Source organism: Populus alba, chromosome 16 (genome assembly GCF_005239225.2).
Source record: "Populus alba chromosome 16, ASM523922v2, whole genome shotgun sequence".
NCBI lineage: Eukaryota > Viridiplantae > Streptophyta > Magnoliopsida > Malpighiales > Salicaceae > Populus > Populus alba.
In genome coordinates this window covers 5,165,366-5,179,239 of record NC_133299.1, presented here as the reverse complement: position 1 = coordinate 5,179,239, position 13,874 = coordinate 5,165,366, and the positions used below count along the sequence as shown (strand labels likewise).

General features: G+C 33.9%; 2 protein-coding genes across 2 annotated transcripts; one reads left to right on the top strand and one right to left on the bottom strand.

The window, feature by feature from the left end:
• Nucleotides 1-2,067: 2,067 nt before the first annotated feature.
• On the top strand, nt 2,068-6,248 carry LOC118051722 (leucine-rich repeat receptor-like tyrosine-protein kinase PXC3). Its single transcript, XM_035062437.2, has 2 exons — nt 2,068-5,116; nt 5,518-6,248. The coding sequence occupies exons 1-2, from the start codon at nt 2,776-2,778 to the stop codon at nt 5,841-5,843; spliced, it is 2,667 nt and encodes an 888-aa protein (XP_034918328.1). The 5' UTR covers nt 2,068-2,775; the 3' UTR covers nt 5,844-6,248.
• Nucleotides 6,249-10,609: 4,361 nt separating this feature from the next.
• On the bottom strand, nt 10,610-13,556 carry LOC118051731 (accelerated cell death 11). The gene is made up of 4 exons (XM_035062447.2): nt 13,130-13,556; nt 12,860-13,032; nt 11,140-11,285; nt 10,610-10,917 (listed from the first exon to the last, which is right to left on the bottom strand). The coding sequence occupies exons 1-4, from the start codon at nt 13,319-13,321 to the stop codon at nt 10,811-10,813; spliced, it is 618 nt and encodes a 205-aa protein (XP_034918338.1). The 5' UTR covers nt 13,322-13,556; the 3' UTR covers nt 10,610-10,810.
• Nucleotides 13,557-13,874: the final 318 nt, after the last annotated feature.

Here is a 13,874-nt window from a genome sequence, read left to right as displayed (position 1 = left end):
ATTAAAAAGTCCTTATAAAGAAGAACACATCTCAAAAACTCAATATCCAGTTAAATCTTTTTTTTTTCTGTTCCTTTTCTTTTATTGTATTTAAATAAAATTCCCATGAACCCTTTAATTTTGACACAAATATCTTATTTTCAAAAAATGATTTTAAAAAATAGACTCAGTCTTAATATATGAAAACAAATCCAAGAATAGCTTTAATTGTAAAATAAAAACGAAAGAAGATGTAGGGGGTCAATTATTCAATTTACGTGCTATTAAAATTATAAGTTCGTGTACCAAACCCAACATTTGATTTTTTCATTTGAAAAACATAACGTTTATTTATCTCTTTGAATTTGTTAGCAAATTATTTGATAAAATCTTAAAAGAAAACAATATCAGCATCCTAAAAGTAAAATATAATTTTTTTATTTTTCTGAAATTTTTTTTCAGATACCATCCTTTCATATTGTTTTTTTTATTTGAATAATTACAAAAAATCTCATATACTTTGATTTGTTTTTTATTTTTCATCTAAAGTTTGAAAAGTTACAGTTTCTTTGCTGAAATGTATACATATAACATTTAACATCCTAAAAAAAAAAAACAAACATATGATTATTTATTTGTTTATCAAATTATTAATATTACCAAAAAAAATGTGATAAAATAAATTTAACAACATCAAAAGTAATTATTATAATAAGTAAAATGAATGATACTTGAAAACCTATTTGGAAGTGTGGTTGTGACTTTTTTACTTATAAAATATATTAAAATAAATTTTTTTAATTATTTTTAAAATCAGCGTATCAAAATAATCTAAAAATATAAAAAAATATTAATTTTAAAAAAAATTATTATTTTTTTTAAAACACAAAAATAACCAATAACTCATAATAAAAAAAAGCCGCTTGGCATCTTAGATCAGGAAGTGAGACCCTTGAATTATTTTTTGTAACCTTTTTCAATATCATTAGACTTATATATCTTTTTTATATGTTTTTAATTTTTTTTTCCTCTCTTTTCATACTTCATGACAGCTTAATTTATAATTTCTTTTACATTTTGAGTTTGGGAATTGGGACAAGTTTGAAAAAAAGCTATATATTTTCTATTTCTCTCGTAAGGTCAAATCCTTCCGAAAATGGCGAGAGAGAGAGAGAGAGAGAGAGAGGAGGGAGGAGAGAGAGAGAGAAGGTAAATGTATGAGGTTTGAAGTTTGAACCTGGTTCTTGACATGAAATAACATTCTCTGTCTCTCTGTCTCTCTGTCACTCTCTCTCTCGCTCTCTCTCTCTTTTTCTTCTTTTCCGTAATGAAAATCACCACACTTACTATTTTACCATTTCAACTTATATAAAAGAAGGTAAATTAGATTACATACAGTGGTTTTTCATTAAAATATTCTTATATTCATTATTTAAATTAAAATAATGTCATATTAATATTTTAAAAAATTATTTTTTTCATGGATTGTTTTTTTTTAAAATAAATCTCATTTATAACTCAAAAAATATTTTATTATATAAAAAAAAAATAACTTTCCTTTTCCCTTCATAATAATATCAAAATCAATCAATAATTTTATGAAAATTATCAATTTCCACTAAATTTTGGGTCATAATTATTGTTATTAATCTTGGTTTGGTTTGGTGGGTAAATTTAAAAATCAGCTATTCGTCTTGACCCACTGTTACAAAAAATCAACTCAAAGTTAATACAAGTTAATTTGAATTCAAGTCAAAACGACGTTGCTATCTTGATTTTTCAAACCAATTTTTTTTTTAATTGACCCGTCAAATGTTAAATTCCTGAACCAGTTCTTGTACCAAATGGACTTCTGATTAAAATGCAAGTATCTAGTCCATTCAACTCGTATGGTACTGCACAAAGATTAGTTTTTATATATATATAAAAAAATCACCAACATTGGGCATTAATTAATTAAAAGAGGGTCCAAAACTGTGGGGGCTACTTGAAAGTACTGTCGTAGAAAGTATCAAAACCCAGTCCCAGACAACTTACAGAAAGAGAGATAAAAAAGAGAGATTTTTCATTTATTTTTTGCAGCTTTCATTCTCAATTCACCGCCCATTTCTCGTGAAAAAGCCTTACGTGAGTGAAGAGAAGGACAGAATTCCTCCGCTCTTTTCAGACCCTTACTCTCTTTCTTCTCTGTCTATAACCCAACTGTTACTGTACTAAGAAGAGAAATAAGAAACACTAAAACGAGGAACATAGTACTGTGTACTTTCTTTTCTTTCTCCTCTCAACTTCACACTTGCCTTTCACTCACACAGGCCTTGAGCCATTTTCTTGCTGTTTGGTTCTTTGATATGTATTGATAAATATGAGTGCATTTACAGCTCATGTTTTATAGTGCATTCCTAACTTGTTCTGCTTCTTTTGCTTGTTCTCTCTTGTTCTTTCCTCTTCCTTTGATGCGGGTCTTTTTGTTTCTAGATCACATTTCTTTGATCACTTCACGCTTTGCATTGCTTTGATTCCAAAGAAATCTCAAATGGGGCTTTGTTGAATTTTTATTGTGTTTTGGGTTTGCAATTCTTGGCCTTTTCTTGACGAAACTCCTTTAAATTTTATTCTCTAAGTCCCCATTTAAGTGTTCTAGCTGTGAAGTTTGATTCTTTGGTCAAAAGATCAAAACTTTATTATTGATGAGAAGTGGGGTTATAGGACATGGTAATGTTCTTGAGTTGGGGGTGACGAAATCTTGAATTCTTGCATGAACAAGTGCTAGCCCTGGAATAAAAGACCAACTCAACAATGACATTTTTATGCTTGGTGTGTCTTTTTCTTGTTGGTTTTTTATCAAAGTCCCAGTTAGTGACTGCTCAGTTGGATGAACAAGCTATACTGTTAGCCATTAAAAGAGAGCTTGGAGTCCCTGGGTGGGGTGCCAACAACACAAATTACTGCAACTGGGCTGGCATTAGCTGTGGCTTGAATCATTCAATGGTTGAAGGGCTTGATCTTTCAAGGCTTGGTCTCAGAGGTAATGTGACTCTAATCTCTGAGCTCAAAGCATTGAAGCAGCTTGATCTTTCTAGCAATAGTTTTCATGGTGAAATTCCTTCAGCTTTTGGGAATTTGTCTCAGCTTGAATTTCTTGATTTGTCTTTGAATAAGTTTGGAGGTGTGATTCCTATGGAGTTGGGTGGTCTTAGAAACCTCAAGTCATTGAACCTTTCTAACAACATGCTTGTAGGATGGATACCTGATGAGTTTCAGGGTCTAGAAAAGTTGGAGGATTTTCAAATTTCTAGTAATAAGCTGAATGGTTCTATACCATCTTGGGTGGGTAATTTGACAAACTTGAGGGTTTTTACCGCCTATGAGAATGAATTAGGTGGTGAAATTCCTGATAATCTAGGCTCAGTTTCTGAGTTGAGGGTGTTGAACCTTCATTCGAACATGCTCGGAGGGCCAATACCAAAGAGCATTTTCGCTATGGGGAAGTTGGAAGTCTTGATTCTTACTATGAATCGGTTCAACGGTGAACTTCCTGAATCAGTTGGCAACTGCAGAGGCCTTTCTAATATCCGAATCGGGAACAATGATCTCGTAGGAGTCATCCCTAAGGCAATTGGGAATGTTAGCAGCCTCACATATTTCGAAGTGGCCAATAACCACATATCTGGTGAGATTGTGTCTGAGTTTGCTCGGTGCTCAAATCTAACCCTCCTAAATTTGGCCTCAAATGGATTTACTGGAATTATTCCTCCTGAACTTGGACAGCTTGTAAATCTGCAGGAATTGATTCTTTCAGGCAATAGTTTGTATGGAGATATCCCGAAATCAATTCTTGGGTGGAAGAGTCTTAACAAGCTTGACCTTAGCAATAATAGATTCAATGGCACTGTCCCTACTGATATTTGCAACATGTCAAGATTGCAGTTCTTGCTTCTGGGTCAGAACTCAATCAAAGGTGAGATACCTCACGAGATTGGAAATTGCATGAAGCTTCTCGAGTTGCAAATGGGTAGCAACTACTTGACTGGAAGTATCCCTCCGGAGATTGGTCACATCAGGAATTTACAGATAGCCTTGAATTTGAGCTTCAATCATCTCCATGGATCACTGCCCCCTGAATTAGGGAAGCTTGACAAGCTGGTTTCATTGGATGTCTCCAACAATCAACTTTCAGGCACTATCCCACCTTCATTCAAGGGAATGTTAAGTCTGATAGAGGTTAATTTCTCAAACAATCTGTTCAGTGGCCCTGTGCCCACCTTTGTACCGTTTCAAAAGAGTCTAAATTCAAGCTTTTTTGGGAACAAAGGTCTCTGTGGTGAGCCATTGAGTTTGTCATGTGGAAATTCTTATCCTTCTGGTCGGAAGAATTACCATCATAGGGTCTCTTACAGGATTATACTAGCTGTTATTGGTTCTGGTTTGGCGGTATTTGTCTCAGTAACTATAGTTGTTCTGCTGTTTATGCTGAGGGAGAGTCAGGAAAAGGCAGCCAAAACTGCCGGAATTGATGATGACAAAATCAATGACCAACCAGCAATAATAGCCGGAAATGTCTTTGTTGAAAATCTCAGGCAAGCAATAGATCTTGATGCTGTTGTTAAAGCAACTTTGAAAGATTCAAATAAGCTCAGCAGTGGAACTTTCAGCACGGTATACAAGGCAGTTATGCCTTCTGGGATGGTATTGATGGCGAGGAGACTAAAATCCATGGACAGAACCATTATTCATCACCAGAACAAGATGATAAGGGAGCTTGAAAGACTAAGCAAGCTCTGTCATGATAATCTAGTGCGACCTGTTGGATTTGTAATTTATGAAGACATCGTTCTTTTGCTTCATAATTACTTACCCAATGGGACATTAGCTCAGCTTCTTCATGAATCAAGCAAGAAATCCGAGTACGAACCTGATTGGCCTACAAGGTTATCCATTGCCATAGGGGTGGCAGAAGGATTGGCTTTTCTTCATCACGTGGCCATAATCCACCTTGACATTTCTTCTTGTAATGTTCTTTTAGATGCTGACTTCAGGCCCTTGGTTGGGGAAGTGGAGATATCAAAGCTCTTGGATCCATCCAGAGGCACCGCAAGCATCAGTGCAGTTGCAGGGTCTTTTGGTTATATTCCCCCAGGTATGCATATTTAAACTGAATAATTCTAGACTTCGTAGCTTCATCAGTGTAATTGGTTTCAGTATCTTCATATTTCTTTTTCTTTATTTTCTTCTCGATGAAAGTAAATTCACTTATCAGAAATAAAAACAATGGCAGTCTGGCAACCAGTAGCATGCAAATAAGAATTCATAGTGAAAAACTATGACAAACAAGAGATGGTGGCTTATTGTAGACGAATTTATGGCCAATATATGCAGGTTATTTGCAGTATGATGAACTGCTTCTCAACCAACCATACCTGTTTAGCAGCTTTGTCAATTGATCTGTTCTTCAACACTTAAAAGTGTTTGAGCTCAGAGAACAAGATTTAAACATCCCTTTGTTTCTCACTGTCATTCTGCTTTTTCTTCGTTATGTAGAGTATGCATACACGATGCAAGTTACCGCTCCAGGAAATGTTTATAGCTACGGGGTCGTACTGCTTGAAATCCTAACAACTCGGATACCAGTTGACGAGGACTTTGGTGAAGGGGTAGATTTGGTGAAGTGGGTTCATGGTGCTCCGGCTAGGGGAGAGACTCCTGAGCAGATTCTCGATGCAAGACTCAGCACCGTTTCCTTTGGTTGGAGGAGAGAGATGCTGGCAGCTCTCAAGGTAGCATTACTCTGCACCGACAGCACACCGGCAAAGCGGCCAAAAATGAAGAAGGTAGTTGAAATGCTTCAAGAAATAAAGCAAGGCTGATGGAACTGCATTCTACGCTACCTATTCAGAAAGACTAGTTAATGGGCTGTCAACAACACAAGAAGCTTGTTTCTGAAAATATGATTCGTTTCTGATAGGCCTGCCTGGAGGAGAAAGACTCAGATTTGGATATTTCAGTCCGAGCTTGGATTCTGTCCATTTTCTTTTTACCAAATTCAGTCCCAATAATGGCAACTTGTAAACTATACGAGTAAGGGAAAAAAAAAAAAAAAAACAGTTGAAGGGTGTATGAAAGAGGTTGCTTCATTAAAAAGACCACTCTCGAGTTTTTGTTGCATATTAAGCCTACAATTGTAACATTGAAGTTCTGGTCCTGAGATGTTGGAAATATATGTGAACTATAATTTTTCTAATGAAATTCCAGCAGAGTTGCAGGTTTCCAAATACGTCAAGAACATGTACACGCTACTTGAGTTCCCACTCTCCACATCCCTTCCTTTTTTCTAGAGACAAGTCCTACTAAAATAACATTTAGACTTGGATGCGAAACCATAGCTTCATGCTATGATGAAACTTCATTGGTTTTTTTTATTTTTAAATTTTGTTAAGGGAGGAAGCTGTAAGGACTTCGTTGTTGAAAATGTTCGTGCCAAGGACTAAATGGTAGACGTTTTACTTGTGGAGGCTTCCTTTTCACAAGTTCAAGAAGATAAATCCAACCCGAACATTCTTTCAGATCCTGTTCAGCTCGCAGGTACAAGTTAGATTGTGCTAATGTGAACATTGAATGGATGTGTTTCTTGGCTCCCTAGCATAAATGTATGAAAACGGAGCCATTCAAGAGCAAAAAATCTTCACGAAGAAAACATCTGAGACAATGTATTTCCACAAAAAAAGAGTAAGAGAGGAGAAAGAGCTTGGATTTCATACACACATAACCTTAGGTTATATACAAAAATTGTTTTCTGTGACTCTGTTGCCACTGAAGCAGAGATAAACAAATATCATGTTACAATGCCTGAGAACATACTTCTTATTAAATCATCAAGCATCCAAAACACCCATGTGCTCAATAATTTATTAATGCAATGGCTTCGAGAAAGTATCAAAGAAAACCACAAACAGCTAGCAAGAAAATAAAAGCTTGAAGAAAGCAGGGCACACACGTGCAGCCTCAAGCCAATCTCTGCTGGGAACTAGCTTCAATGCGACTAGAAGAACACTCACAGCAGAAACCAAAAATATAGATGACACAACGTCTAGGGATAAGAAAAAAAAATGGTATTAAACGGTAGATAAAACTCTGAATTGAATAATTTTGAAAGTCAATAATCTTAAAATTGTTTAAATAGTAGTTAAATCAATCTATTATGTAAAAGAACAAATAATATGGAAACAACAAGAAAAACATCACTTCGATGATGTCCCAAGATCTAATATAATTAAGAATGAGAGTTTTTAAGTGTTTAGATAGAGAATGATTAATATTTCCTTTTCTAAAGTTTATGAAGCTGATGATTTATGATAAAAGACTTAACTCTGCAAAACATTTTTTTTTTTAATGAGATTTATAGATCTTTTGATTATAAAGTTAGTGATTTTAATAAGAGATTGCAATAAATAAGATAATGAGATTTAAATTCTAAAAATAATTTTTTTATTATTATAAATGCTCTAAAAATAATATTATAATAATTAGAGAATATGAAAAAATAAAAATCCTTTGCATGAGTAATTTAGAGGATATATATAGCTTATGAACTTTGTCATATTGCTTTAATGGAGATGTTGAAATATTATTTTCTCAATATAATATTCAATAAGAGATAAATATCTTTTACACAAAATTAATCTTGATGAAAATATGGTAGGTTTTAAGAAGATTTTTATACATCTAAAACAATGTAAGTAGATGATCATTCTTAATTTTTAAAATTTAAATAGATTTATCAAAAATGCATGTTGAAGATCATCAGCTTTAATCAAAGCCTTTTCATATATACACAGCCCTAATCACAGCACAATCATATCTAATTCCTTCCTTTCCTCTTGCTCACAATTATGTAATAACATTACCTTCCTTTCTCATGTAATACATTACATACTGAATGTATATAAATGCAAGTGCACTCGGTTGATGATCTACAACAGGGTCTTTGAAACAGTTCAAATCATTTCGAGAATAATTAAATTTTAAAGAACATCATAATAGGCTCATCATCAAGATCTCAAAGAAAAAAGATTTGGAAATCAACTCGGTTGATGATTGAACGAATCCATGTGCTATCCAAAATTGCACCAAGAAGACATCAATGAATTTGTAAGGTTTAGCAGGAAAAAAAGAGCAATAAAGAAAGCATCTTTTAAAGTGAGAAGGCAGTCGCTGATAAATCTTTAAAGCAGGCAAAATACCTTCTTTTTTTGAAGAAATCACCATCTTCCTTTGCTTCCTATGTCTCAGTATCTCCTACAGATTTCCATTCATTTTCCTCAGTTACTCCAAAAAGTTGTTTCCCAAATTTATTACTGACAGAGGAATTTGCTTACATTTTCCCACAATTTATTTCCCAGATTTTACCAGAACTGGATAGTGCTGCCTCTGCCTCTCCTAGAATGCACACTCGTAAAACAAAGACAAACAAGTCCTCTTCATCAAGAAGACTTTACTCGTGATCTCAGCAAAACGTTTAATACTATAAGTTTACTGCCAATTGCATCCTTTAATAACAGAGGCTTCAGCAATAACCACTTCCCGGGATGTTCATTCAAAACATGATCCAAAGGAGCAAGTATTTCCTGTTATCTAGGATTTCATCAACTTTCCTGCAATTTTTTCGTATCTGAATCAATTCATTTATCACCAATTGGAGATTTAGTCATTTTTGCTACCACTTGTTTTAGATTAAAACCATCTGAAACACACACCCGCATGTACAGTTGAAAATGAGTTCTTACAGTTTCATCATCATCACAACATACTGATTTAGCGAGAGCTGTCTTCCCAGGGCCCTCCAATCCAACTATTGGAATGAGGGAGGGGTGTTTTCTTGATCCTCGTCTCTTCCGATAAGTCTAGAAAAGCTCTGAAGAATGGCTTTAATTCTATTTATTATACAAGAAGATTCTTTGAGCTTCCCTAGCTACAGTTGTATCCTGTGATTCTTTGATCGCTTCTTATCAGCATCTACCATTACTGCATTGATGGCTGACAATTTCTCTTTTACACATGCAAGGTCATCCTCAAGTCTCCAAGCCAAAAAGAATTCCCGGAGGACAAGGGAGAGGCACTCATAGAAGATACGTAAAGTTTGGCACTCGTAATATCGGAGCATCTACCTTAAAAAACAAAACAAAACAAATACTAATACTAAGAAAAAGGAAATTACAGCTACAAATACTATTACCTAACAACTCTAAAAGATTCGGGGTGCACACTTCTACACATATAAATGAACAGTGAAGAAAATGATTTTTTTTCCCTTGCATTTTCCTTTCATTTACGTCGTTATTTACTTAATTTTATTAGTTAATATTTGCTTAATTTTGAATTTGTCTTTATAAATTATTTTGATTTATTTTATTTTTAAGATTATTACGTCTCAAATAAATATCATAATATTTGATCTAAATTTGATTTTTCAAGCATATATTTTTTTTATTGTATAATTAAATAAAAATTAATTTAAAAAATATTTTTAAACCCAATCTAGTCTATCATTCTGGATTGTGGATTTAATGGATTAAGTCGTGAAATCCATATCGATTTCATATATTATTGTTTTAATATTAAAAAAAATCATGATTTTAAATTTAATTTTAGAACTCTTTAAATCAATTGATGACACCTTCTTATACAATTTAATGTTAAACTTGATTTAAACAAGAAATTAAATCAAAAGTTTTTTAAAATTGATTTATTGAGTCAAGTTTATCAATATCACATCAAATAATTCCATATGACTATTATATTTGTTTTAAATTAATTTTTTTATTTAAATAGTAGCATAATATGACCGCATAAACTAGTCAATAATTTACTTTTGCTTATATGATGTTTAGACCAGAGTTATAAGACTTTAGTTGAAGATCAACTCAACACATACTAAAATAAATCAGATAGGTTGGTTTCGATTAACTTAAATTTTAATTTTTTTTTAAAATAGATTTTTCTACTGAACTGGCCTAGCCTAGCGTGGCGATACCATGAATCTCACCCTGCTAGGCTAAGTCTACGAATTCTTATAATACTGGTGTAGAGCAAATATATAGATGATTTTAATTCCTCTTTGAAAAAACCATATTTATCTTTCCAGTCACATTTGTCGACCGATAGCGTTTTGTGATGTGGAATGGTTGATATTTAAAAAATTATGTGAAAATTAAAAAGTGAACGAATGTGGTAAAAAAGCTCTTGGACCCGACCGACTCACTAACCAACAAAACTGCAACACGAATTTGTTATCAAAACAATTAAACTAATATATTATCCCGATTCATTATGAACAGTAAAACAATATAAAGAATCCCAGTTCTTTTAATAGTATAGAATAATGGTCTTTGTTCTGTGCAATGTTTTTCAAAATTAACAGCGTGCAGTTGGACTTGGAATGGGGAAGTGAAAAAAGGGAAACATGAAAAAAAAAAAAAAAAAGAAGAATTTTCAAGCTCCTTTTGGATCATAAGAAAATTTCCCATCATTCGTGGGAGGCAAAGAAATCAAATATGAATATGGAACTTGCATATCGAGTAACATGTTCCAATCTGAATCTACTGCTCAGAAAATAAAATACAGGCAAGCAACAGAGTAATAAAAACTCAGCACCATCACACTAGCAAGTGCTTATTGTGTTCAGATATAACTGTTTAACAGTGTCTATATCACTGCATGAGGCATTCAATAAACATACATTTGATTATGCCACTAGTAAGTATATTGATGTTTTTGGACCAATGGAGGAAACTAAAAGGACAGTCACAGTACAAAGATTTCAGTAGAAGTCCATTGTTCACCAATCTAGACCCAATCCTCTGGTTAGGAAGAGTTTCTCGACGTACATTATTACCGGCGCCGATGCAGCAACATAACTCTGCATTTGAATACTTGCTGAGCTTTCTGCAGAAAAACAAATATTGAAGAAATTAATATGACTTGAATCATTCTAACAAACATAAGAGTGCCTGCAGAACAGACATGTTTTTATGGAACACCAAGTCAGATAACAAGTGAATTGGAAACAGGTTTTAATCCCCCAAGCATATCTGCTTGCACACCTTTCAGGAACTTGCGAGATAATGAATTTCATTAACAAGCGTTTGAAATGGTCCAAGCACTCACCATCTTCATTCAGGTTTTTAAACAGCTGTGCTTTAGTAGGAAGGGCATACATCCCTGCAGCAACAGCTTTCCTAAGTGCCCACCCATGATGGGGAGCAAATACCTGTTCATAAGCCTTCGAAGCAGGGCCCTTCAAAAAATTTCCCCTGACACAGGAATAAAAGGAACTGTTAACCATCTTCTCATCCATAAACACAAAACATTAATTCCAGATCAAGGCCAATCTGATTAAATTTGCAACTATAATTTGCTTATTCTGATCAAGAAGTTCAATGTGTAATTGTGTATAAATTAAGGTGATGAAACGCAGGCATCACCTTCTGGAGGTTTATTTAGGCATGCAACTTATAACTAAACCAATCTATTGCTTCTTAAATCAAGAATTGAACGAGAGGGGGTGTCTGCCCCTTCAGAAAGACCAATGCATCTTAAAGAGGTACATTGACTATTCTCACCTTGGCACAAAATGAGTATAATTGGAGTAGATATACAGAAAATAAATGAACGTCAAATACCCAGTGACCCACAGGTGATTCAGGAAAAATGCATTTGGAAAAACTAGCATTTATAGATCACTAAACCTTCAAACAGTAATTAAAAAAAAAACATGTCAGTTTGAACCTAGGTTCAGCAAGAATTAGACTTGTATAGTCTCCAACCTTTGTACCAACAGGAAAAGTAGCTGAAACATTCTTACTTGTTCCATAACATACAATTGATCTGGTGACAAAAGATGCATAACAGTTTCATCCTGAAGGCAAACAAAGTCATTGGCTGAAGGGGCAAGTTTGAGTGTTAAGTTTACAGTACAGGGAACTGTGACAAACAGACACCATCCATAACATCATTCAGTGGGAGCACTCGCCCAGGCAAAACACATAATTTTAGGAACACGTGAAACTAAAGCCCTGGACCATAACACCCTCCAGGTAAAGACCTCGCCATCACAAATATAAACCTTCAGCCCCCTGTCCCATTGTGTAGTTTGGAATCCTTTAACCCAAACAATCAGTTTCCCCAATCCACCATGAATTAAAAAGTCCAAACAGGGGCTAAAAGATGAAAAGAATCTTGAACCCCACCAACATTTGGCTAAAGAATTGCCTGAATTGTGGTTAATATCCCTCCTACGCAATTTAAGGATCAAATAAGACTCTAAACCTTTATAAAATTCTGTCAACTGAAACATCATACTATATTCTTTGTAAGATTTCAGTAGTACCTTCCTTGATGAAGTTCAGTCTATTCAAGAGCAAATGCTTGTGGTAAACTTGCAAAAAAATTTAAAACTAATCACTTCATGCAAGCTAAAGGAAAAATAACAAGAAAAGGAAAATTGACATGCAGATATCAGTAACAGGTTTAAAAAGCCAAGACAAACACATCAAAGCCGACAATTATCAAAACTTAAAGAAACGCTACAACCCAAATTGTCAACATTGAGCACAAACCTAATACAACACCTCGCAAGAAATCAAGCATCAAATCAAATAACTTCTTAACCCCCAGTTTAACCACTGTTATCCTCTAATGAAGACTTAATGATGGCGTTCCTTTATTATGCATAAAAAAACGAAGCAACCAAAAAACCATAACTTCAGCAAGTACAAAAATTTCAAGAAAAATTATTACGTAAACCCTGTCCATGTAGCAACTATTTGAATTTTAGCCAGATGGGCATCTTCCGAAACGAAAGGAGAAGGAGTTAAGAAACACCTACTCTGTAACAAGAATCAGCTCAAACAAGACCTTGACCATAACAAGCCCACGCTTTACTCTCAAAAGATTTCTTGAGTGACTCCCGGATTTTCTCACAGAATTCCCTTGTATATCCTTCTCTAACAAACTTTGTAATGTACCAATCGACTTCGATGCCTCTGCAAGATCAAGCACCTGTTCGATTTTATCATAAAAAAGGGAAGGATCAAACAATTGTAAATGGAGGAAAAAAAACATGGGTTGTCGGTAATGAATAAAAATGAAAGATTACCTTGGCAACATAATCCACTTCAGCGAATTTAAAAGCGATCCCTAAGCAACCAAAGAGAGGAGAAACGAGAGAACAAGCATGAGAGAATGGTGCCACTTCAACTTCTTGGGATTGCGAGTTTATTGTAGCTTCTAGCTCTTTAAAGGCTTCTGCGATCTTTCTTAGTGGCTTTGCAGTATCTAAATCGCCCATTTTTTTAACCCTTTTCGCCAAAATCTAAATCTAAATCTCAATCTCTCTCGATTAATTGATAGGTGAGGTTTGGATTTGTTGAAGATGGTGAGTTGTTTTATTAATTCTGGGCAATGAAGAGACTTTCAGGGATGGGAGAAACTATTCAGCGATGTTCCATTTTGATTCTTACAGTTTACGTTTTCTCAATACGAATCCTGTAATTTTGAAAACGTTCCGGTCTAATTCCTAGCCGTTAAATAGATAATGGAGCTAACATTTTGCTTATTTGGAGTGATGTTCTAGTCGGCATTGCGTCGTGCATGTTTTCGAAGATTTTTATTTATTTTTTAAAATTTTTTTATAGCGTTTTAACATGTTAATATAAAAAATAAATCTTAAAAATTATAAAAACATATTATTTTAATATTTAAAAAACATATTTGAAAAAACAATATTTATAAACAATGTTTTTAAATTCCGATTATATACCTGATTATTTTTATATTTTAAATTTTTTTAAAAAAAATTTGAATTTTTTATTTTTTTATATTACATTAATTTTTTATATTTT

Coding starts and splice junctions, on each gene's coding strand:
- LOC118051722 (XM_035062437.2), top strand. CDS start 2,776: ATGACATTTTTATGCTTGGTGTGTCTTTTTCTTGTTGGTTTTTTATCA. Junction 5,117..5,517: donor TTTTGGTTATATTCCCCCAG/GTATGCATATTT, acceptor TTCGTTATGTAG/AGTATGCATACACGATGCAA.
- LOC118051731 (XM_035062447.2), bottom strand. CDS start 13,321: ATGGGCGATTTAGATACTGCAAAGCCACTAAGAAAGATCGCAGAAGCC. Junction 13,033..13,129: donor AAGTGGATTATGTTGCCAAG/GTAATCTTTCAT, acceptor AAAATCGAACAG/GTGCTTGATCTTGCAGAGGC. Junction 11,286..12,859: donor GAGCTGATTCTTGTTACAGA/GTAGGTGTTTCT, acceptor TTCCTGTGTCAG/GGGAAATTTTTTGAAGGGCC.